General features: G+C 43.0%; 3 protein-coding genes across 4 annotated transcripts in view; 2 read left to right on the top strand and 1 right to left on the bottom strand.

Moving 5' to 3' along the window:
* Positions 1-5,513, top strand: part of EFTUD2 (elongation factor Tu GTP binding domain containing 2) — a 39,593-nt gene extending 34,080 nt beyond the window's left edge. Inside the window, exons 20-28 of the mRNA XM_051994862.1 lie at positions 1,438-1,520; positions 2,104-2,190; positions 2,496-2,622; positions 2,837-2,924; positions 3,406-3,524; positions 3,715-3,809; positions 4,302-4,455; positions 4,561-4,668; positions 5,015-5,513. Coding sequence (XP_051850822.1) covers positions 1,438-1,520; positions 2,104-2,190; positions 2,496-2,622; positions 2,837-2,924; positions 3,406-3,524; positions 3,715-3,809; positions 4,302-4,455; positions 4,561-4,668; positions 5,015-5,110 — 957 coding nt within the window. The 3' untranslated portion in view covers positions 5,111-5,513. The remainder of the gene's footprint in view (positions 1-1,437; positions 1,521-2,103; positions 2,191-2,495; positions 2,623-2,836; positions 2,925-3,405; positions 3,525-3,714; positions 3,810-4,301; positions 4,456-4,560; positions 4,669-5,014) is intronic.
* A 715-nt stretch (positions 5,514-6,228) lies between these two features.
* Positions 6,229-8,912, bottom strand: HIGD1B (HIG1 hypoxia inducible domain family member 1B). Of its 2 annotated transcripts, XM_051994868.1 has the most exons (4): positions 8,525-8,912; positions 7,493-7,694; positions 6,865-6,999; positions 6,229-6,377 (listed from the first exon to the last, which is right to left on the bottom strand). In XM_051994868.1, the coding sequence occupies exons 2-4, from the start codon at positions 7,590-7,592 to the stop codon at positions 6,313-6,315; spliced, it is 300 nt and encodes a 99-aa protein (XP_051850828.1). In that variant the 5' UTR covers positions 7,593-7,694; positions 8,525-8,912; the 3' UTR covers positions 6,229-6,312. The 2 variants fall into 2 exon arrangements, with proteins under 2 accessions (XP_051850828.1, XP_051850827.1); XM_051994867.1 differs by lacking the exon at positions 8,525-8,912 and having other exon boundaries at positions 7,493-7,920.
* A 14,631-nt stretch (positions 8,913-23,543) lies between these two features.
* Positions 23,544-24,012, top strand: part of GJC1 (gap junction protein gamma 1) — a 45,647-nt gene continuing 45,178 nt past the window's right edge. The window contains exon 1 of the mRNA XM_051994860.1: positions 23,544-23,579. The gene's annotated coding sequence lies outside the window, so the exon portion shown is untranslated. The remainder of the gene's footprint in view (positions 23,580-24,012) is intronic.

Raw genomic sequence — 24,012 nt, 5'->3', positions numbered from 1 at the left:
TCCCTAGTCTTTTCTGGCTGGTAACACGGCTTCTAGTCCAAGACTGGTTTTTAACCAGTGAAAACTACATTTTTCTCTTTAACAATGCTGGAGATAGAAAAGAATAATGAGAGTTTGAGGGACTAAGAGAAGCTTGGTGGGAAGGTATCTGTATTTACTTGTCATCTGTACCTACTCGTCTCAATGTTGACACCCAGTCTAAAATTTTAGAAAGAGTTGCTTTATTTTTGAGATAATTTTTAGGAAAGAGAAGCTCCTTCTTTTTGTGAATTCCTCTTTTAGCACCAGTTCTGTTGGGTGGTATTTAATTAATCTGTTATCCTTTTTCTCCACTCTTATTTTTGAAAGGGCAAGGGAGCACAGTAACAGTGGGAGTAATGCTGGACTTCTCTCTGTTCTCTTGGTGCTGAGCCTCAGAGGGCTCCATCACAAATTTGCAATGGTTGGTTGTAAGAAGAAAATGGGAGCCAGCCCTTTTAGCTTCAAATCTCTAGGTCTGTCCCTAAGTCACCTTTGTCTTTAAAAAAAAATTTTTTTTTAATGTTCTATTTTCCCCCAGTTTCTTGTAATAACAATTTTTAAGGTTCACTTTTTTAAATTTTGAATTCCAAAGTCTCTCCTTTTTTCTCTTTTCCCCTCACTCCCTTGAGAAGGCAAGGGATTTGATATAGATTATACATATGTATTCATGCAAAACATACCTCGATATTGGTCATGTTGCAAAGACAACAAACCAAAAATATATAATACAATACAAGAAACATAAAGTTTTAAAAGTATGCTTTAATTTGCATTTATATATCATCAGTTCTTTCTCTGGGAATGGATAGCATTTTTCATTATAAGTCCTTCAATGTTGTCTGAATCATTGAATTGCTGATGAGTCAATCCCAGTTGATCATCATATGTTACTGCTGTTACTGTGCAGTATTCTCTTGGTTCTATTCACTTCATTTTGCATCAATTTTTTAAAAATCACTTTTGGCTTCTTAAGTAAGTTCTATATTTGTCTGAGCTTCTGATTCCCATTCCATAGAAAGTTACTCTGAGTTACTCTTAGTGATTGGTAATGTCTACGATCTCCCTCCAGTCACTTGAAAGAATAGACTCAAGAAAGACTTGGGATCTTTGGCCTACCCCTGTTATCCTGTCAGCCTTTTGGAGACTCATCTGTTAGTGTTAGGATTTCAATAACAACAACAAGCTCCACAAGATTCCTATCTTTCCTTTTTCTTTTCTATTTCCTTTTTGGGGATTTCTAACGGTAGAGCAAGCAAGCCAGTTGTTTCTGTATCATTCTTTTTAAGTTGTTAGTTGCTATTTTGCAGGAAATTCCTAAGAGGAGCAGGCATTGAAAAGCCTGATTGCTTTTTGGATGGGAGAGTACTATCTTAGCCCAGCAAGCCCTCCCTCTAACATTCATCTTCTCTTTCTTAGGTGGCTGATCCTGTTGTCACATTTTGTGAGACAGTGGTAGAAACTTCTTCCCTCAAGTGTTTTGCTGAAACACCCAATAAAAAGTAAGTAGGGCTGTGGCTTTCTTCTTACCTGGATGTTATTACCTCCAATTTTAATACAAGTACAATTTTGCCTCCTGCCACACAGGTTAGAAGGAAGGACTCTAACATCATGATTTTAGCAAGAGTCACGTTTCCCCTTCTCCCTCAATGCTTGTGCCCATAGACACTTTCTGTCTTCTTGCCTCCATTTCCTTATACTTTCCTACTCTGTTAGGGTGATCTTAAGAATTTACCCACAGCCTACTTTTTTTTTTTTTTTTTGGCTGAGGCAATTGGGGTTAAGTGACTTGCTTAGGATCACAGAACTAGGAAGTATTAAGTGTCTAAGGTCAGATTTGAACTCAGGTCCCCCTGACTTCAGGGCTGGTGCTCTATCCACTGCGCAACCTACTTTTAAGAAGCAGATCAAAATATGTGTTTGATTTTTAACATTATTTTCTCCTTTCATATCCTTTAGTTTCTCATTGGTTTAGCATCATTTTGCCACTCATTTTCAAGTTTTTTTTCTCCCCCTTTAACTCAGAGAGTAGCCTTTTTCCTTGACTTCTTTTGTTCCATATTAACCCATTTTTTTCCTACACAGAAACAAAATCACCATGATTGCTGAACCTCTTGAGAAGGGTCTAGCAGAGGACATAGAGAATGAAGTGGTACAGATCACTTGGAACAGGTGAGAATGGGGTTTTAATCCAGAATTGATAGAGAGGATAGATAAAAGGCAGGCAACAGAGGGAAATGGTACTTATCTTAGTTCTATTACACTGACCTCCTGGGGAAGAAGTTAGTAGGGTCAAAGAAGTGCTCTTTCAGCATTTCCCTCTCTTTACCTGTATAACCCACCAATGTACAGGAAAGAGAATAAAGAAGATGTAATTATAATCCTCCAGAGGAAGACTACTGAAAATCTGTTTTATCAGAAAGGCCAATTTTAGTGAGGCTATCTCCAACACTTTCACTTTCTCTTCCTCCTATCAGGAAGAAGCTAGGAGAGTTCTTCCAGACAAAATATGACTGGGATTTGCTGGCTGCTCGTTCCATCTGGGCCTTTGGCCCTGACGCCACTGGCCCCAACATCCTAGTGGATGATACTTTGCCCTCAGAGGTACAGGGGAACTGGTGGGTGATTAACTCATGAGAGTTAAATGGAGAAAGGGCAGCTTTTGATGAGAAGAAAATGTTCTGCCAGTTCCTGGAAGAGCTTTGAAATCTCATGAAATGGAAGGCCACTTTGGATTTAATCTCTTTTCTTATTCTCCTCTAAGCCTGTTGCACCCATGAACAAGAGTTGTAGTTAAAATGCCTTCATTTCTCCACAGGTGGATAAAGCTTTGCTGGGATCAGTGAAGGATAGCATTGTCCAAGGTTTCCAGTGGGGTACCAGAGAAGGACCCCTCTGTGATGAGTGTAAGTTCACCAACTACTTACTAGTAAAGGCTTCTCCTTGTTTCTGAGACCTGAGCAGTGGACTAGATTAAAAAGCGTGGGGCAGACCTATCCCCTGCTCCAAACTCCTTCCTTCATTCTGCACCAAGTGCCTCTCCCTGGCACAGGCTAGAATTAGATGTACCTTGTGTCCCTGAATCTAGAAGCTGCCCTCCAGACCTACAGAGGAAGGCGGGAGGTCAAGCTTTAGGCCTTTATGTAGAAAAGTAGCTGGACTTGCCCAACTGTTAGAGAGGATGTGATCTCTGATTCAGGATCAAAATATACTGGCCATCTCTCTGAAATCCCTGCATAGTCGAACAGAATTTCCTCCTTAGGATTTTCTGTCACATGCTGTGTCAGCATTAATCATTCTGATTTATTCATCACTTGAACTACCACCGAATTTTTCAACTTTTGGCCCTTTTCACCTCATATTCCACCCATTTCTCTTCACTCTCAGTGATTCGCAATGTGAAGTTCAAGATCCTTGATGCAGTCGTTGCCCAAGAACCACTGCACCGGGGAGGAGGCCAGATCATTCCCACCGCCAGGAGGGTTGTCTATTCTGCCTTCCTTATGGTATGGAGCAGACACAGTGGGTATGAGATTGCCTCATGGAGGGTGGGGCAGGGAACTTCTCCCAAAGACACTCCACAATTGTGAATATGTGTGGAGAGCCTTTCACCTCAGCCTTGCCCATCCATTCTCTCTGTCTCCCTTCTTTGCCTATCCCCAAGCTGAGAATTTCTTTCTTTTGCCTTCATTGCAGGCTACTCCTCGTCTAATGGAGCCTTACTACTTTGTGGAAGTTCAAGCCCCTGCAGACTGTGTCTCTGCAGTCTACACAGTCTTGGCCAGGCGCAGGTGAGCAAATCTAGTATCCTAGGCTAGACTCACAATGTGAGAAGTGACCCAGCTTTAATAGGGAAAGAGAAAGGAACCATTTTACGCCACTCAAGACCAAGCATGTAGAGCTAATTTTTTCAAAGAAATGAGCAACAGGAGCTACCAGGCAAAGAGTTTCCTGCTTTCTCAGCTACCTAAAGAGAAGTCCTTTGCTATTCTGCCGTCTTAGCTCGTGGTCATCTCCAGAAAGGGACACTTGACCACCAGGTTGGGGAAAGTCAGAGGATTGACTTTCAGAGGAAAACCTCTAACTCTGATTCCAGCTAGTATCCACCTCTTACTCTTTGTCTTGTGGCCCTAGGAGGAGCACACTGAGAGCACTCTCCTTCATTAACTCTTTGTACGATGTAACAATCTTTGGGGTAGATTAAGAGTTGGCCAATGGTTAGTGCTTGCTCCCCCATCTTCCTAGGGCTTAGGGCTCAATTTCTGTCTGTCTCTTTGTCTCAGAGGCCATGTGACACAGGATGCACCTATCCCAGGCTCTCCACTCTACACCATCAAAGCCTTCATCCCAGCTATTGACTCATTTGGGTTTGAAACTGATCTCCGGACCCACACCCAGGGACAAGCCTTCTCTTTGTCTGTTTTCCACCACTGGCAGGTGAGGTTTAGGGGAATGCAAGAAATTTCCAGGGCTCTGGTAAGATGGTTTGCAGCCAGGACATGGGAGCCTTTCTACTCTTATCTATGGCCTCCTCTGTTTTAGATTGTACCTGGTGACCCATTGGATAAAAGCATTGTCATTCGTCCCCTTGAGCCACAGCCAGCCCCTCACTTGGCCCGGGAGTTCATGATCAAAACCCGTCGTAGAAAGGTACATGTTTCCCTCTCCCCATCCTGTACTTGGTGTTCTCAGTAAAAATCAATGTCTATTTTGGATTCCTCTCCCACTGGATTACTAGGTAAAGCAGTATTCATGGTATATGGAATTCCTACCACTTTCCTAACAGCTGCAGCACTGGGAAACGTGTTGCTATAACAGGACAGACAGAAAAGTTTTTCCCCTTCCCTATGAGAAATTATTGCTCTTTTTAAAACAGGCAGCCTTGTCCACCGTTTTGCTTGAACCCAGTATAGGTTCTTTTTTGTCTCCCTTGCTGCCAGAGCACAGATCAGCTTTCCTCCAGGCTTCATTCTGGCCTTTCTTGCCCCAACTTTAGGGTCTGAGTGAGGATGTAAGTATCAGCAAGTTCTTCGATGATCCTATGTTGTTGGAGCTGGCCAAGCAGGATGTGGTTCTCAACTACCCCATGTGAGTGGGGTGATGCTTCTGGCAGCTCCGCATACGCTCCGTCATGGGCAGCACTTCTTGGATAGCAGAACCTGGGAGGCCCTACTTTGGTGTATTGGACAAGGTCTTGCCTTTGACGTTGCTCGTGGCGGGGTAGGAGAGAGAAGAAATGCTATTGACTTTTTCCACAGTCAGCAAAACCATCTCAACACACTGTCCAGGAAGGAAGGAACACTTGACCTCTTAGGTCTTTCCATGGCCTCTGCTTATTAGTTCAATTCCTCAGGGAGTGAAGAGGGAGAGGGGCTCAGATCTCAAGGGGGAAGAAGAGAAGGAAAATGTCTAACCCTGAGAAGCCCTGTCCTGGGATTTATATGGATTTTATTTTTACAAGTTTGACCCCAAACATTGTTTGTAAATGAACAGAACATTCTGGTCTGTGTCTGGTCCTTTCCCTTTCATCCCTTTCCTTTTCTTAGAAAATCTCTCCAGCCTTGCTTTTAAACCTGCTACTCACTTTTGGGTGAAGAGATACAGAATGTCATAGATGGACTTGATGGCTCTGGCTTGTAGCCTCTCCTAAATTAACAATTTTATGAGTCATTTATTTTGTGGAGGGGGTGGGGATGGGAGGTGAGGGAGAGATCTGGGATCCCTGATTTAGAGCCCCGTTTATGCTTAAATTTTCAGTGTTTCAAATCCTTCCTAGGAATCCACATAGCATAATGGTAGAGGATTCTGGATTTGTAGTCAGAAGATCCTCTTCTCCAGAATGAGAGGGAAAACCTAGGCCCCACCTTCTTAGAGTTCTTAACCCCATTTGCGGTCTCCTGACTGAATGTGAGGGTGGTGAAATTATGACTTATTATCAGGAAATATTTGCTTTGTATAATCATTTTATATATCCATATACCCTGGTCAAGGAAAAAATTCTCAGGCAGAAAGGGGTTGTGAATGGAAAAAATTTAAGAAGCGCTGGACTAAACAACCTCTTTGGCAGTTTTCATTCTATGAGCCTGTGAACTAAGAGGCCAAAGTCCTAATTGCCTTCCCCCTCCTTCCCAGCCCCCTCTTGTAAGCCCTCACACCAGCTGCCACCACCACCTACTTGAGTGCTTCCCTGTGTTAAGAACAGACTGTTGCTTATCCTCAGAATCACTTTATTATAAGGAAGCATACAAGGGACTCATTTAAGGGAGTCTGACTGTCCCAGCCTCCGTACAACTCCTACTTCTCCTCGGCATCATGTGCTGTTCTCTTGATGTAGTCACAGTACATGGTGTACACTGTACCTGTATGAGAGGAAAGGACAGAGAAAGCCCCTTGGGGTCAGAGCCCCGATGCCCCCCACAGCTGGCCTGGGAGCAGCAGCCAGAGCCCTGGAGCTCCACTTTCTCAGGGTCCCTGGGGGTTTTACTTCCTCTCCCATCTTTCTGCCCCAAGTCACAGCAGCTGCTCGAAACACCTGACCACCCCTCACCCTTTCTCCCTGTTTTCTGCCTCCCTTCCCCCAGCTTCTCAGGCTTCGAAGAATCTGGGTGATAGCTACAGTTAGCTGGAATAAACCTGGACTTGGCTACATTTCCCCCCTTACCCTCTCTGAGTGGTAATGCAGGCTCTACCTGCATAGTCTGGACCCTGAAGGCCTATCCATACTCGTGGCTTCTCCTGGGAAGCTGGACTGCCCGTAGAGGGTAGAGAAGGAGCTCGGTCTCTTGCAGCCCTGAGTTTCAGAGCATCAAGCAAAGTATGGGGGCTCTTGCTCTGATGCCTACTCACCCAGCATGATGGCTCCCACAGCACAGGCCTGAGCCGCCACTCGAGTGTGGATCAAGTGCAGAGACATCTTGAGAGGGCCGCGGGCCTTTAGCCGGTAAATGCCATAAGCTGTCACCAGCAGACAGCCCCCCAGGCCTGTGCAAAGAGACCCCCCCCTCCCCAGTCAGGGGTGGGGCTCTTAGGCTGTTAGGACAGAGCTGAAGTGGACGTCCATGGACTTCAGACCCACCTGGCTCTGGGCTCACTCCCCTGACAACACCCTGTGACTCTGTCTCTTACCCCCTTAACTCACTTCAGCAAGTATACCTCTGCATCCTACTCCAGTCACTGCAGTACTCCAACATTGCTGACAACTTTTTTCAATTCTCCATGTTTGTTTTTAGAGTGCCTTTCCTCCTCTCCCCCCCACCCCCTCCCCGAACCTGGATGGGTACTTGCTCCTCTGACCCTTGCTACGGTTTCGCTTCCCTTCCCACCTCTTGGCAGTTTGGCGCTTAGTGTTTCCCTTGTCCCTCAGCACTCTCTCCGGTCATTCAGCTTCCGGTGGTTTGGTGACATGGATGTATTCATTCACATACATCTCCAAGAACTTGAATGGCCGTGTTCCCCATCCCCATCCCCAACTCACCCACAGGCACCAGTGGTGACTCCCTGGACTTCCTCAGTAACTTGTCAGAGACGCCGCCCTCGCCTTCCGGGGGTACCCACCAGTCCTTGTTCGCAGACATGGTCCTGGACTCAGATGCTGGGCCCCGGTCCAGCTCTGAAAAGATGTCTTCCACAATCAAAATCTTGGAGGTTTGGGTTTCTTCCTACCCCCGACTGTTGGGCTAGAAAAAGAAGGGTCAGGCAGCTAAGGCCCCTCTGCTCTCATGCTAAGCACCAGCCCTCTGGAGAATGGATCTACAAGCACTTTTCAGTGGATGGCTGATCCACACTGTCTGCTGTTTTCCATGTTCACCAATTAGCGCTCTCTACAACTCCCTTCTTATAACTTTGCTCCCTCTCCTCATCTTCCTTTCAATAACTTCCCCCCCAATCCCCCTGTCCCCCTCCCTCTCCCTCAGCTCCTTGAGATTGTGATCTGAATCTGTCTGGAAGAAATCATTGGTGGGGAGAAGGGGGAGGGAGGGAGGGAGGGAGGGAAGTTTAGGGAACTTCATGTATCCCACTGGACCTGAAAGTAGCGTGGATAGAGGCCCTTGTGCCAAAGCATCAGAGAGAGAGAGACAACATTTTAATCAGTTAAAATTTACAAGTTATTTTGAATATAAGTTTATACATTAGTTTTCTGTTCAAATGAACAAATTTTCCCTTGCTTTCTGTCCTCCTATCTTCCCCCTTTCCCTTTTCTCTAATTTCCTTCTCAATCTTCACTCCCCTCCCAGTGGTGGGAAGAAAGTAGAAAAATCTTGTCCCCAGTGCTCCCTGACTCCTCCTCTTTAACCTCTGCTGGAATATCCAGCAAAGCCCCAAGCAACAGATGCTTGGCTCCCTGGTTCTAACCATTGGAACATCTAGCTTTTGCTGAATTTCGACTTGAAAAGACCTAGATTTTTTTTCTTCTCCATCAGCCAGGGTTGATGCAGCTGAACTCTGCCCCTCCAGAGACATTAGGGGACTGCGTAAGCTCAGGGAACCCGGGGCTGGTGGCACATACCTTAGTGTTGATGGTGAGAGGGAACACTGGAGAGCTGGGCCCCAACCTGTGATCACTGTCCTAAAGCTCAGCTGGAGAGGAGCTACCACTTTGGGCTCAGAGCAACAGTGCTTGGGCTTTATGGAGATTCTGAAGTGAGCAAGGGGCGGGAGGGATAAGAAGGGGACATCAGCCTTAATCCCCACCTCCCATTTGCTCTGAACTCAAGGACCTGAGAGGTGTTGGGAACAGATGGAGGCAGCAGTGATCAGGAGCCTGGGTTGTCCTGGCTCATCTTGGGGCACCAGTGGACATAAGAACTAGAGCACAGCCAGACGTCCTTGTATTGTGGCTAAAATGGGAAATGTAATGTCAGGGGGAGGGAAGCAGACACCAGTTACAGAAGGCCAGATCTTCCAGGCATAGGATCTTGGACACAGCACATTGGACCAGCTGCTCCCAAAACAGCTTCCTGCTTCTGCCTCTCAGGTTCCCACACTCAGCTGTTTGCTTAGTTAGAATCACTGATGGATCCTGGCCATAGAGTTCTCCTATGGAGATCCTGGGCAACCGTATGGTCCCCTGGGAATGTTGGGGGCGGGGGGGGGGGGGGGGGGGGAAGGGTTGGTGTAGATTCAGCTGCTGGGGTTAATTATCCTATGAATAGGGGAAGGGAAGGAAGGGACCTCCTCAGAAACTGATCACCTCCAACACTGCTCTTGGCCCATGAGATTTGTTTAGGGAGGAAAAGTAGGAACAGCTGGGACCCTCTCACCTTTCAAAGGCCTCCTGGAAGACATCTGCTTGTGGGATGCATGGATAGGTTTCAGAAAGCTGGACAGAGCCCAAGGCAGGCATCTGTCAGGGTTGGCCATAGAATCTATAGAAAATGCATGTCATCCTTTGTTAGCAAGAAGGCAAAGAGGTGAATCTTGGAAGCCTACCAAAAAATGATCTTTGAACAATGAGCCAATGGAGATTTCCTTTTCCTCTAGATGCCTTTGTTGCTGCCCCTTGAATTTCCCCAGTCTCTCCATCCTCATCCACCAAAAGCTTAATGTTTGTCTCAGAAGCCTAGAAGGAGCCACCCAACCTGCCCCACCCCCTCCTTAGATCCAGCATGAAAGACTCACACTTGGAAGCAGGGGACAGGAAGTCAGTGCAGATTCCCTGGGCCTTCCCACCTCCCCAGGGGCTGTGGGAACTGGCCTCTCTCTTTCTCTCACACTTTCCTCTATTTCTTATTCCCAACTGCATCATCTGGGATCTAGGGAGAGGCCCCAGATGGGGATTCTCCTTCAGGGGTCTGGATCAATAGGAAAGAGAAAAGAAAGGTAGAAGAGCCCTATCAAGAGAGCTAGGGAAATACAGAGGAAGAATACAGAGAATAGAATTTAGAATTTAAACTTGGCTGTTGTAATCCCAGCTCAGCCATGGAAAGCTGTATAAGGCCCCCAATATAATATATATTATATAATGAGGATCAGAAGACGACATGGACATGAGTACACTTTTGTATGCCTGGAAAAGATTGTTATTGTTAGGGTCACAGAATGGGCATGAAGGCACTGGTGTGGAAGATGAAGTTTTATTCAAATTAAAGACATTCAAGAAGAAGAAAGATATGGTATTGCTGTGTCCATCCAAGAGAGAACTAAGAATGAAACCTGGGAGACCCTGTTTCTAGTCCTGTGCATTAATGTTGAGGGAAAGGCATCAGGATGGTGGGGGTCGGGTTTTAGACACAAAACAAAAAAACAAAAACAAAAAATTTTTTAAAGAAATTCAACTTTTCATAAAGATTACAGAAAGTCATTCCCAGGATAATACATCATGACCAAGTAGAATTTATGCCAGAAATGCAGGGCTGGTTCAATATTAGGAAAACTATTAGCATAATTTGACTATATCAATAACCAAACTAACAAGAATCGTGATTAGCTCAATAAATGCAGAAAAAGCATTTGATAAAATCCAGCACCCATTCCTATTAAAAACAAACATTAGAGAGTATAGGAATAAAGGGACTTTTCTTTAAAATGATCAGTAGCATTTATTTAAAACCATCATCAAGTATCATATGTATTGGGGACAAACTAGAACCATTCCCAGTAATATCAGGGGTGAAACAAAGTTGCCCATTATCATCATTACTATTCAATATTGTATTAGAAATATTAGCTTTGGCAATAAGAAAGGAACAAGAGGTGAAAGGAATTAGAGTAGGAAGTAGAGTAATAAGGAAACCAAATTATCACTCTTTGCAGATGATATGATGGTATACTTAGAGAGCTCTAAAAACTAAAAAACTACTAGAAACAATTCATAACTTTAGTAGAAGTTGCAAGATACAAAATAAATCCACATAAATCAGCATTTTTATATATTGCCAATGAAGTCCAGCAGCAAGAAATACAAAGAGAAATTCCATTTAAAACAACTGTCAATCATATAAAATATTTGAGAATCTATCTGCCAAGGGAAAGTCAGGAACTATATGAACACAATTACAAAACACTTTCCACACAAGTAAAGTCAGATCTAATCAGTTGGAAAAATATCAAGTGCTCATGAGTAGGCCAAGTGAATATAATAAAAATGACAATATTCCCTAAATTTACTTATTTAATTCCATACTAATCAAACTCCCAAGAAATTATTTTACAGATCTAGAAAAAATAACTGCATCTGGAATAACAAAAGTCAAGAATTTCAAGGGAATTAATGAAAAAATGCCAATTAAGGTGGCCTAATTGTGCTAGACCTAAAACTTTTAAAGTAGTGGTCATCAAAACCACTTGGTACTGGCTAAGAAATAGAGTAATTGATCAGTGGAATAGATTAGGTTCACAGGACAAAATAGTCCATGACTAAAGCAATCTAGTATTTGACAAACCAAAAGACCCCAGTTTTTGGGATAAGAACTCATTATTTGACAAAAACTACTGAGAAAATTGGATAATAGTATGGCAAAAACTAGGCATTGATCCATACTTAGCACCATATACCAAGATAAGGTTGAAATGGGTTCGTGATTTAGACTTAAAGAATGATATAAGCAAATTAGAAGAACATAGGACAGTTTACCTCTCAGATATGAGAGAAAGAAAGAACTTGTGACTAAAGAAGAACTGGAACTCATAATTGAATACCAAATAGATAAATTTTTGATTATATTAAGTTAAAAAGTTTTTGTACAAACAAAACTAATGCAGACAGGACCAGAAGGGAAGCAATAAACGGGGAAAATTTTTACGCTGAAGAGTTCTGATAAAGGCCTCATTTCTAAAATATATAATTGACTGAACTTTATAAGAATTCAAACCATTCTCTAATTGATAAATGGTCAAAGGATATGAATAGGCAATTCTCAGCCAAAGAAATTAAAACTTTCTAGCTATATGAAAATATGCTCCAAATCATTATTAATCAGAGAAATGCAAATTAAGACAACTCTGAGATATCACTACACACTTGTCAGATTGGCTAGAATGACAGGGAAAGATAATGCGGAATGTTGGAGGGGATGTGGGAAAACAGGGACACTGATACATTGCAGGTGGAGTCGTGAATACATCCAACCATTCTGGAGAGCAATTTGGAACTATGCTCAAAAAGTTATCAAACTGGGCATACCCTTTGATCCAGCACTGTTTCTACTAGACTTACATTCCAAAGAGATATTAAAGAAGGGAAAGGGACCCACGTGAGCAAAAATGTTTGTGGCAGCCCTCTTTGTAGTGGCTAGAAACTAGAAACTGGATGCCCATCAATTGGGGAATGGCTGAATAAATTGTGGTATATGAATGTTATGGAATATTATTGTTCTGTAAGAAATGACCAGCAAGATGATTTCAGAGAGACCTCAAGAGACTTCCAGGAACTGATGCTGAGTGAAATGAGCAGAACCAAGAAATCACTGTACGTGGCAACAATAAGATTATATGATGATCAATTCTGAGGACTCGACTCTTCTCAACAATGAGATAATCCAGGTCAGTTCCAATTGTTCAGTGATAAAGAGAGCTATCTTCAGTCAGAGAGAGGACTGTGGGAATGAGTGTGGACCACATCATAGCATTTTCACTCTTTCTGTTGTTGTTTGCTTGCGTTTTGTTTTCTTTCATTTTTTTCCTTTTGGAGCTAATTTTTCTTGTGCAGCAAGATTATATAGCCAAAATGTGGCAGAGATGGGAGTCTGTGCAATAGGCAATCTTTAGTAATTTTTTTCTTCCATTTGTGGACTATTAGATTGGCCTCTTCTGAGAGATTATGGATTTCTTTATAGTGGTCTTATTAGTATTCTGGGACTTGATGAAAAATCAGGAAAGTCATCTGCAAATAGAGGTGTAGATCCTCAGAGTCTATTGTCAGTTCTTTCATTTGAATCCTGTGCAGGACAAGGATAAACAAATCCAGCAAATGTGTATCTCTTTTTTAGATCTTACTTGACGCAATTAAAGATACAAATATGGTTATACATTGTGAAAAGTAAAGATTTCCACAGAATCAAAATGACCAGAGGAAAAGGAAGAAGTGAATATTGAGGAAGGGGGAGGTTGTTAGTATGTTATAACACATTCTTTTTTTTTTCACTTAATAGTATTTTATTTTTTCCAGTTACATATAAAGATAGTTTTCAACATTCACTTTTGTATTTTTCTTCTTCCCTCTCTTCTTCCTCCCCTCATCCCCAATATGACAAGTAATCTGATATAGGTTGAACATGTACTGTGGTGATCTTTTTCTTCTTTAAAATATATAGGATGAAGGTTCTCTCTGGGTAAAGGTGTAGGTTTCTCGGGGGAGGTTTTCTTGGAGGCAGCTTTAGTATCAGTTGAAAGTAATAATCACCTCAAAACGCAGCCAGGTGATAAAAGTTCAGATCTTTTATTGTCTCTAATATAGCCCGGTTACCTTAGAGCTCTCCAAATATCTCCAAATCCAAAGGTTTTGTCCTTTAGCCTCTGCCTCTGCTTTCTTCAGCCTCCAGCCAGCACAAAGATGGAATGAATCTCTTGTCTCCTTCACTTGGGGCTCGGCTAGCTTTCTGGTGAGTCTTTCAGACCAGCTTGGTCTCAGTGGGGGGAATGCAGGAGCCCAGCCACCAACCACAGTGGTGTGAGATGAAGATGAATCTGGTTGTCCGCTGAACTCTCCACTCGTAGCTTCTTCCTCTGAAAACTCTTTCTTCCGCCACCAGCCAGCCAAGTGGAAAATATTCTTTTGAATCCCTCTTCATTGGTTTATATATGACTCTTCTGAGAGAATGGGATTATGGGTTTTCTCCCATAGTGCTCTCTAGCCCTAAGAGCTTAAAGGGAGGTGTGAATTCAGATATCTCATACTAAACCCTGAAATTTCCCAAATGTGTGAACTCCAATGAGTAAAGGTGTGAACACAAGCATTGTATCAATTAGTTCTACTTAGTACCTTGTTTCAGGTTCTGGCTCAAAACATCTTCTTGTAAGATCAGATCAATAATCTATCAACTCTAATGAGTTAGCAGTTTGTAAAGATTCCATCAATGTACATTTTTTATTAAAGCTTTTTATTTTCCAAATATATTCATGAATAATTTTTCAACATTGAAACATTTCCCCCCTTCCTCCTACTCCCTCTCCTTGATGGCAAGTAATCCAATATATGTTAAACATGTGCAATTCTTCTGTACATATTTCTACAATTATTGTGCTGTACAAGAAGAGTCAGATCAAAAAGGAAAAACATGAGAAAGAAAACAAAATGCAAGCAAACAATAACAGAAAGAGTGAAAATACTATATTGTGATCCACACTCAATTCCCACAGTTCTCTCTCTGGGTGCGATGGGTCTCTTCATCACAAGATCATTGGAACTGGCCTGAATCATCTTATTGTTAAAAAGAGCCATGTCCATCAGAATTGATCATCGTATAATCTCCTTATTGCTGTCATATACAATCATTTTAAACATATGTCCATATTAGTCATGTTGGGAAATAAAAGTCAAAACAAAAGGGAAAAAACCATAAGAGGGGGGAGATAAAGGTGAAAACAATATGTTTTAATCTGAATTCAGTTTCCATAGTTTCGGTATAGTTCTCTCTGGATACGGGTAGCATTTTCCATTCCAAGTCTATAGGAATTATCCTGGATCACCATATTAATGAGAAGAGCCAAGTCTATAGAGTTGATCATCATACAGTCTTGCTCTTACTTTCACTCCTTCCCATTTGTCTGTGTCTTTTCCTAAATCCTCATGACACAACATGATGGGATCTTCCTCAGGTCTCTTGACATTTTATGAACACTATGGAAGCATTCAGGTTATATGTATTACTCCTCAACTACTCACTTTTTCCCTATCCTGTCCAATGTTCCCCGGTTCTGCTTGCTTCATTCAACATCAGTTTATGTAAGTCTTTTGGCTTTTCTAAAATCAACCTGTTCATTTTTTCTTGTAGAACAATAATATACCAAATCTTTTTAAGCCATTCCCAAATGATGGGCACCTACTCAATTTCTAATTCCTTGCGACCACAAAAAGAGCTGCTACAAACATTTTTGCACATGTGGATCCTTCTTTTATGATCTCTTTGGGATACAGACCCAGTATCCTATAGTTCCAAAATATTTGCAGCACATTCTCAACTGTGACCTGCTAGAGATAACTTAAAGGAGACTATCTAGAAATGCATGATAAAAAAGAAAGTGAGCTGGTGGCAGAATTAGTTAAGACATAACACATACAACCTGAATGCTTCCATGGTGTCCAAGAGACCCTGAGGGAAACTCCAGCATGTTGTGTCATGAGGCTTTAAAAAAAGACACAGACAAATGGGAAGGGGTGAAAGAGTTATAAGCTCATAGAATAATTAGCACTATTGCTGGGAGTATTTGGAAGAATAAACTCAGATTCTTTGAAATGTATATATTCTGTGCAAAGCATCTTGCTCTCTCTTTTTTTTAATATAGCTTTTTATTTATAAGATATATGCAGGGGTAATTTTTCAGCATTGAAAGTTGCAAAACCATTTTTGTTTTTCTTCCCAGGTTATTTATACCTTCTGAATCCAATTCTTCCTAAGCAACAAGAGAACTGTTCGGTTCTGCAAACATATATTGTATCTAGGATATACTGCAACATATCCAACATATAAAGGACTGCTTGCCATCTAGGGGAGGGGAAAAAAAAATCAGAACAGAAACGAGTGTCAATATAAAGTAATTATTAAATAAAAAATTAAAAAAAAAAAAAAGAAAGTTGCAAAACCTTTTGTTCCAATTTTTCCCCTCCTTCCCCCCACGCCCTCCCCCAGATGGCAGGTAGACCATTACATATTAAATATATTAAAGTAAATGTAGACCATTACATATTAAATATATTAAAGTAAATGTTAAATACACACACACATATACATACACATATCCATACAGTTATTATGCTGCACAAGAAGAATCAGACTTTGAAGTAATGTAAAATTAACCTGTGAAGGAAATAAAAAATGCAGATTGGAAATGTTATGTAGTGGTTCACACTCATTTCCCAGCATTCTTTCACTAGGTGTAGCTGGTTTTATTCATTATTGAACAAGTGGAACTGATTTGGTCCTTCTCATTGTTGAAGAAGGCCATGTCCATCAAAATTGATCATCATATAGTATTGTTGCCATGTATAATGATTTCCTGGTTCTGCTCATTTCACTCAGCATCAGTTCATGTAAGTCTCTCCAGGCCTTTCTGAAATCATCCTGCTGGTCATTTCTTACAGAATAATAATATTCCATAACATTCATATACCACAGTTTGTTCAGCCATTCTCCAATTGATGGGCATCCACTCTATTTCTAGTTTCTGGCCACTACAAACAGGGCTGCCACAAACATTCTTGCACATACAAGTCCCTTTCCTTTCTTTAGTATTTTATTGGGATATAAACCCAGTAGTGACATTGCTGGATCAAAATGTATGCACAGTTTGATAAGTTTTTTGAGCATAGTTCCAAATTGCTCTCCAGAATGGTTGGATTTGTTTACAACTCCACCAATAATGCATCAATGTCCCAATTTTCCCGCATCCCTTCCAACATTCATCATTATTTTTTCCTGTCATCTTAGCCAACCTGACAGCTATGTAATGATATTTCAGAGTTGTCTTAATTTGCATTTCTCTGATTAATAATGACTTGGAATTTTGACTTTTTCATATGACTAGAAATAGTTTCAATTTCTTCATCTGAAAATTGTCTGTTCATATCATTTATGACCATTTATCAATTGGAGAATGGCTTGATTGCTTATAAATTAGAGTCAATTATCTATATATTTTGGAAATGAGGCCTTTATCGGAACCTTTGATTGTGAAAATATTTAGCCAGTTTATTGTTTCCCTTCTAATCTTGTCTGTACTAGTTTTGTTTGTACAAAAACTTTTCAATTTTATATAAACAAAATTTTCTATTTTGTGATCAGTAATGATCTCTAGTTCTTCTTTGGTCATAAATTCCTTCCTCCTCCACAGGTCTGAGAGATAAACTATCCTATGTTCTTGTAATTTGTTTATAATCTCATTCTTTATGCCTAGGTCATGAACCCATTTTGACCTTATCTTGGTGTACGGTGTTAAGTGTGGGTCAATGCCTAGTTTCTGCCATACTAATTTCCAATTTTCCCAGCAATTTTTGTCAAACAGTGAATTCTTATCGAAAAAGCTGGAGTCTTTGGGTTTGTCAAACACTAGATTATATTAAAGTTATTGACTATTTTATCCTGTGAACCTAATCTATTCCACTGATCAACTAGTCTATTTCTTAGCCAAGCTTGCTCTCTTAAGCATGATAAACAGGCTGTGGGAAAGCTTGGAGCAAAGATAATCACGTTCCCCTTTCTCCAGTATCCCACACAGAACCCCTCTGGAGGAAGCACTGGAATGTGTAGAGGGTGAATAGGACCAATCAGCTCATTCTCCACTCGCCACCCCCTTGATTTAGTCCAATTTAGATATTTACCAAAAGGAGGATATTATTCACCCAACTTGGGACCTACTAACCCAGGATATGAACTTGGAATTAAAAAAAGAAAAAACAATAAATATAGTTTGGCCAGAGATGGAAGGAATGGAGTTGTAAGATGTCAAAAGTCTGGCTTGTAATTAGGAAACACTGGTCACAAAGGTTGGAAGGTCCACTAAACAGAGCAAGGGGGATAATGGAAGGATAAAGGAAATCTGGGATATGGTAAAAATGGCAAAAGGAAAAAAAAAAACTGTAGTTTAAAGGGAGGACACTGCTGGCAGAAGAAGCACTGCCAGAAATGGAAGATCAAACTCAGGAATAATTTAGGGGAAAAAAAGACATTAGAGCTAAAGACTTCAGTATAGAGCAGTAGAGGTATCTGAATAGTCTCTCCCATAGTCAAGTGACCCAGATTCCTTCTTGTTCACTGGCCTTGGAAGTTCCATTGTTCCAATGATTGATAGAAAAAAAGCAAAGAGAGAAGTTGAAAAGTCATAAGGAGCAGATAAGAATAAGTTGAAGTTGGTTGATTTGCCCCATTATTCATAGCCTATCACTTATTAGGGGTTGGTGCAGCCAACCTGAGATGCCTAGTGCTGTCAGTATTTCCTATGTCACAGCTGTGCTATATGTAAGTCACACTGGGAGTGTGTGGTGGAGAAAAGTGGGAGAGGGACGTGAGTTCTCTGAGCCAAGGTCCCAGGGAAGCACTGAGGAGAAGGAATGAGGGGGAGCTGGCTGACAGGAGTCCACCCAGCGGGAAGGATGAGGAAGCAGGTGGAAGAAGGGAGTGAATATCAGGATGTACCTGGAGACGGTCAAGGAGTAAAAAGAGAACATGAGACACTCTGCATTCCAGACAACGTGGAGCGTCTCATCCTAACAGCAGCACAAACCCTCCTAAAGACTTTGCCCTTACTGACATTTCCCCAAAACTCTCTCTGAAGGCCACAGGTTTGCACTAGGAAGTTTTCATGAGCCTTTGGACAGAGGATGAGGCTCATCCATGAAACTCCTCTCCATGCGGGGAGGCAAGTTTTCTGAAATGTTAAAAAGTCTCAGTTACATAGAGCACAGCTTCTTAAACTTTTCCCAGTCATGACCCCTTTTTGTCTGGGAAATGTCTGGTCCTGTGTATAAGTATATAAAATAGGTATATTTTATCAAATCAAACATTTGCTGATAATAAATCATAATTTTGTTAATTCCCACAGTATTATGAGACTCCATATGAGTTTAAGAAGCTGGGACCTAGCGTACTGAGAGGAGGCCAGGGGAGAGATGTACCTATGGTCATACAGCTAGAACTCATCAGAAGTAAGGCTTGAACTTGGTCTTTCCTGGTTTGGGGTCTGGCTCTCCAGCTACTACACGGAACTGCCTTTGTTGAACTGTTTTTCAGTTGTGACCCTATCTGGGGTTTTCTTTCCATTTCCTTCAGCTCACTTTACAGATGAGGAAACTGAGGCAAACAGGGTGAAGTGACTTGCCCAGGGTCACACAGTAAGTGTTGGAGGCCAGATTTGAACACACTATACCACCTAGCTGCCCATTCCCTCTAGAAATCCTCCAAAGTGAAGAAACACTTTGTATTAGGATTCAGGAAAACTAGGCTCTGCTGCCCACTAACTAAACATTGGAAAAACATGGTCCCATTATATGAACTGGCTCTAGAACTGACCCAGGGAATATTAAAAAGTTAAAAGTTGAATTCTAGTACCAGTAATATCAGGACCAAAGAGACACGTTGTAGCATGCTAGGGAAGGGATAATTTTTGGCCATATGAGAAACTGTACAAGAGTTCTTACCACTTGCCTCTGCTATTTTGTGAATAGTGTTTGCAAAGCTGGTTATGTTTTGCCTTAGATAATAATAGTGCTCACAAGTTCCCCCATCCCAACCACCCTTCCCTCCCGCAAAATCATCTAGGGCTGCCACATTAACATACTACAGGTGACAGGATGTCCTTGGACGAAGGAAAGCTGTAACATTCCTCCCATCGATCAGCCAGCCCCACACCTTTGACATCCTCACCTCCAAGGGGTATCTACCTTGGTCAGGAAAGAAAATTCATTTTTTAAGTCATCTAGAGCCAGATCTAATTATTACTCACATTTCTTTTTTTAAATTTCTTTTTATTCTTTCAAACAGAATAAGAAAAACAGAAAAAGAATACAAAACAAAGGTAAACATTGTCATGTGCCCAGCAGAACATCAGGGAGGATTCAAAATATATAGCAACAAATTACAGTCAAGAAAGTATACCTATCAGTAGAAGAAATTATGTTCATGAATGTGTATTTTTCTTTATTTCCTTGTAAATAGTTTTGTTCTTTGCTGCACACCTTATTTATTTTCTTTTTTCCCTCTCATCCTTCCTACCCCCAAGCAAGCCATAGTTAAGAAAAGATATATTTATGTATACATATGTAAACACACACACACACACACACACACACACACACACACACACACACACACACCTTTTCTATCCCAGCTGACTTTGTTTTAATTCTGCTCCTACCTTGCTATTACTAAACCTTCCCCCACACATGGATCCTTTGTCTTATTCCCTCACCCTGGGCTTCCTTCCCCTTTATTTCTTTATAGATTTTGGAGGGTGCTATACCCTTCATGGGGTGTGTGTGTGTGTGTGTGTGTGTGTAATGTTGCCTACTAAACCCGTTCCCGATGTGAGTGGGATTGCTCACATTTCTAGGGTGCCTTAAGATTTATAGAGCCGTGAGGTGACAGGCATTTTTTTATTCCTGTTTTGCAAATGGGGGTTGTATAGTCCCAGCTCTGAGCTGGGCAAGTTAACCTCAGGGCTCCAAGCATGTGAGTTACAGAGGAGGGGCCAAACCGTTTCCCCAGAGGGGGTGTTCACCCGGGAGTTCCCAGTTCAGTGTACCTATCCTTGTCCCCGTCCTTCCCTGACTGAGAAGTAATCTGGTAGAGGGCAGAGCATTGGACTCAGAAGTCAGGAAGACTTTATAGCTTGTCTTGTGGGATACTGGAAGAGTCACTTAACCGCAGCCTCAGTTTCCCTCTCTATAAAATGAGAGAACAATAACTAGAATTGACATAACTTCCTGACATAATGTATTAATATATGTAAATGTAGGTTATTATTTTTCCATGAATAATCACAGTTTGTTTGTAAACCTGCTCCCTTCATCTGGAGGAGGCAGCCGCCGCACACAATGCTCCTGTCTTTCCACCTGGAAGCTTGCCAAGCTCCCACACTTTGCTCCTTGCCCCTCAGACAGAAAGGACCCTCTGTGAACATTCTCCAGCCAGGCAGAGCACCCGACGTTCGTAATGGAAACAGTGACAGCAATGGAGTCATTGAGCTGGCCCTGAAATTCCCAAGCCCTAGAGCCCCAGAGAGAAGCTCTCCAGTTCCAGAACTAGCCTTTGATCCTGCTCTGCCTGGAGCCTTGGCTGAATGTGCAGTGATGTGGTTCTCATAGCATGGCTTCCCCTCCCCCACCCGGCAGCCCACAGCTGGAAAGCAGAGGGGCCAGTCCCTGCGCTGGACGGTGGGAGCTCTTTTTCCAGGCTTCCGGTAGGGGGACCACAGACAGAGTACTCACACACCCTTCTGGAGAGAACGGCACATGGCTGTGTGTCTGGGATAACCCACTGAACCTTAATTTTCTTACCAGTGGAGTAGAAAGAAGAGTGAATGATTGATTGCACATTATAGAGGCTTGGTAAATGTTGAATTAAATTGAATTAAAGGGATCCTAGCTGGGAAGTTACGGACCTGAATTCTATTTCTGATTCTGTCCCTGATCAGCTGTAGTCTCTGAACATCTCCCATGACAGAGGAAACCTGCTAACTTATGAATTGGCTCATTCCATTTTTGGAGACTTGGCTGATCTCATATTAAGTTGGAATGTTTCCCTGTAACATTAACCGAAAGGTCCTAATTCTCCCCTCAGGAACCACACAGAGAACAAGTTTTACCTTTTTTCACATTTTTGGGGAGTATTGTAATTTTTTTGTGTGTATTTATTTTCCTACTTGGTCCAACTATTAGGGTTTTCTTGGCAAAGATAGAGGGGTGGTTTGCCAATTCCTTCTCTAGCTCATTTAACGGGCAGACTAGGATTAAGTGACTTGCCCAAAGTCACGTAACTAGTAAGTGTCTGAGATAGGGTTTTAATGAAAGTCCTTCTGACTCCAAGCTTGGAAATCTATCCACTGTGCCCACTAGGTTTAAGAAAAAGATAAAGGCCATTCATTGCCTCACTTCTTACCTGATCTATACCTACCCACTGGACCCAGATGGCTCTGGAGGAGAAAGTGAGGCTGGTGACTTTGCACAGCCCTCCCTCCCTTAAATCAAACTCACTTGCACATCATGGTTGTGTTGGAGAAGGAAGGAGAAACAGCAATGATGAGACAGGCAGACAGGGTTAGGTGACTTGCCACACAGCTAGTAAATGTTGGACGCAGGTTCTTTCTGACTCCAAGCCCAGCACTGTCCATTTTATCCTAGGTGGCAGTCTTCAAATATTTGAAATCTCCCTGTCATTTCAAATAATCTTTGCATCTTTCTGACTATTCTATGCACCTGCTAGGACCTGCTAGTGCTCCACTCCAAAAGAACTGAAGTGGAAACAAAGTCCCTCGTGTGTGTGGTCTAATTATATAATCACTGATTTGGGGCTAGAAGGAAGCTAGTTACAAGACTATATGGATACAGGGTTATAGTCCCATTTTTTTTAATATACAGATGAGAAAACTGAGGCTGAGAAGAGAAAGGAATTGATTCCTTGGTAGGGTGAGGGAAGGGAGTCTGAGAAAGTGATGGAATTGGAAGTGGCTTTGTCCAATGTCACTCACAGATCTGGAAAGGATCTTAGATTTTAAGGGTTATTTATTCCACCTCCTCATTCTAGGAAAGAGGCAAATGACTAGATTTAAATCCCCCTTGCAACAGACCACCTGTAATGGTTTGCAAAACTCTTAAAGAATTGAGATTGGAGAAGAGCTGATCTGTTCACAACTGCCTTTTGCCAGTTGAAGAGGAAGGAGAGGATTTAAAACAAAAATCCAAGATTGAGGCTAGTTTGGAGGAAGAACTTCCAAAACAGAAAGGCTTATGACGTGCAGAATGGGCAGTAGTGGAGGTGGGGGAGTTTGTGTTGTGGAATTTTCTTCTGGCAGTCTTTTAACAGACTAAAATCCGAGATTGTTTTGGTGAAGATATATGAGGAAGTAGGGGGCTGGCTGGCTGAGATGAATTTTGCCCAGGGGAGGGGGGATGCCTTCCAAGGGGAGGAAACTAGGTTAGGAAAATGTCAGGCTCTAGGAGATAAAAATTTGAAAGGGGCTTGGGTTCAGGAGCAGGTGAGAGGCTCCTTTAGAACCTGCTCTAGTACAGAATTCAGGACTGGAACTGGAGTCTTTCCTATTTTGGAGCCCCCGTGAAAGTGCAGAATCCGACTCGCACAATATTTGGCCAAGACTCTTCTGGGAACCCACGAATGTGACTCTGGGCACCCTTTCCCCAACCTCTCCCCAGGCATCTGGAGCAGGGGAAAAGCTCGGAGCCCCCCAGCCCTCAAGGATTTGGGCATGGACATCCCTAGCACAAGAATTCAGCTTGGGCGCGCGCGCGCGCACACACACACACACACACACACTTTGCACGCGTGTGTGAGATGTGTGAAAGGGGCGTGCCCCCAAGGCCAGGGTACGCGCTCCGCCGGCTCAGCAGCTCTGGGCCCGCTTCCCCGCTACTCCCGGGACGGGACCCCCGCCCCCTCCCAGTCCCTGCTCGGGCCCCTCTGCGCAGGCGCCTTGACGGGTCCGGAGGAAGCGGCTGCGGGAGCTGTGGGCACGGGCTCGGAGGCTGGAGCGGCGGCGGCACTGGCCTCGCCCGGAAGACCTCTCACGGCGGAGGAGGCGACCACCCCCGGCAGGGGCGGGGCGGCGGCGGCGGGACCATGAGGTGCACATGAGGCGGCCGGCGACAGCGGGACGGGCCGGGGGCCCGGAGGAGGAGGAGGAGGAGGAGGAGGAGGAGGAAGAAGAGGAGGCTGGGGCTCCAAGGGGCCCCGGGACGGGTGAGTGGGGGGAAGGGACGGGGAGGGACTTTGAAGGTCATGAAGAGGGAGACTTGTGGGGCTCCTGGAGACTTGAGGGACTACCAGGGGAGATTGGGAGGATCCCGGGATACCCTGGCAGAAGGGGGGTAAAGGATCCCTGAAGGCAGGTGTTCTTAGAGGCAGAAATGGGGTGACCTGAGAGGGACTTGAAGGGTTTATGGGGTCGTCCTGAGAGAGGACTGGGGACTTCTTAAAGGGGGCGTGTCCTGAAAGTGGACTGAAGGGTCCTTGAAGGAGATGGAGAGGGATCTGAGAGAGAACTGGGGGTTTTAGAAGGGGGAGATGGGGTTCCTCAGCGAGGATTGGAGCTTCTTGAAGGGGGAGGTGGAGGTCTAAGAAAGCATTGGGGGTCCTTGAATGGGGAGGAGGGGGTCCCCTAGGGGCTTGGGGA

This window comes from Antechinus flavipes, chromosome 4, assembly GCF_016432865.1.
Source record: "Antechinus flavipes isolate AdamAnt ecotype Samford, QLD, Australia chromosome 4, AdamAnt_v2, whole genome shotgun sequence".
In the NCBI taxonomy this organism is placed as follows: Eukaryota; Metazoa; Chordata; class Mammalia; order Dasyuromorphia; family Dasyuridae; genus Antechinus; species Antechinus flavipes.
Note: the sequence above shows the minus strand (reverse complement) of the source record. Positions and strands in the feature narration are given on the sequence as shown.

Bases quoted from the DNA above. Each gene is read 5' to 3' on its own strand.
- HIGD1B (XM_051994868.1), bottom strand. From the start codon at position 7,592: ATGTCTGCGAACAAGGACTGGTGGGTACCCCCGGAAGGCGAGGGCGGC. The intron at 7,000-7,492 runs GTGAGTTGGGGA...CTCTTTGCACAG, and splicing joins GTCACCACTGGTGCCTGTGG to GCCTGGGGGGCTGTCTGCTG. The intron at 6,378-6,864 runs GTGAGTAGGCAT...CCTCTCATACAG, and splicing joins TGTGGGAGCCATCATGCTGG to GTACAGTGTACACCATGTAC.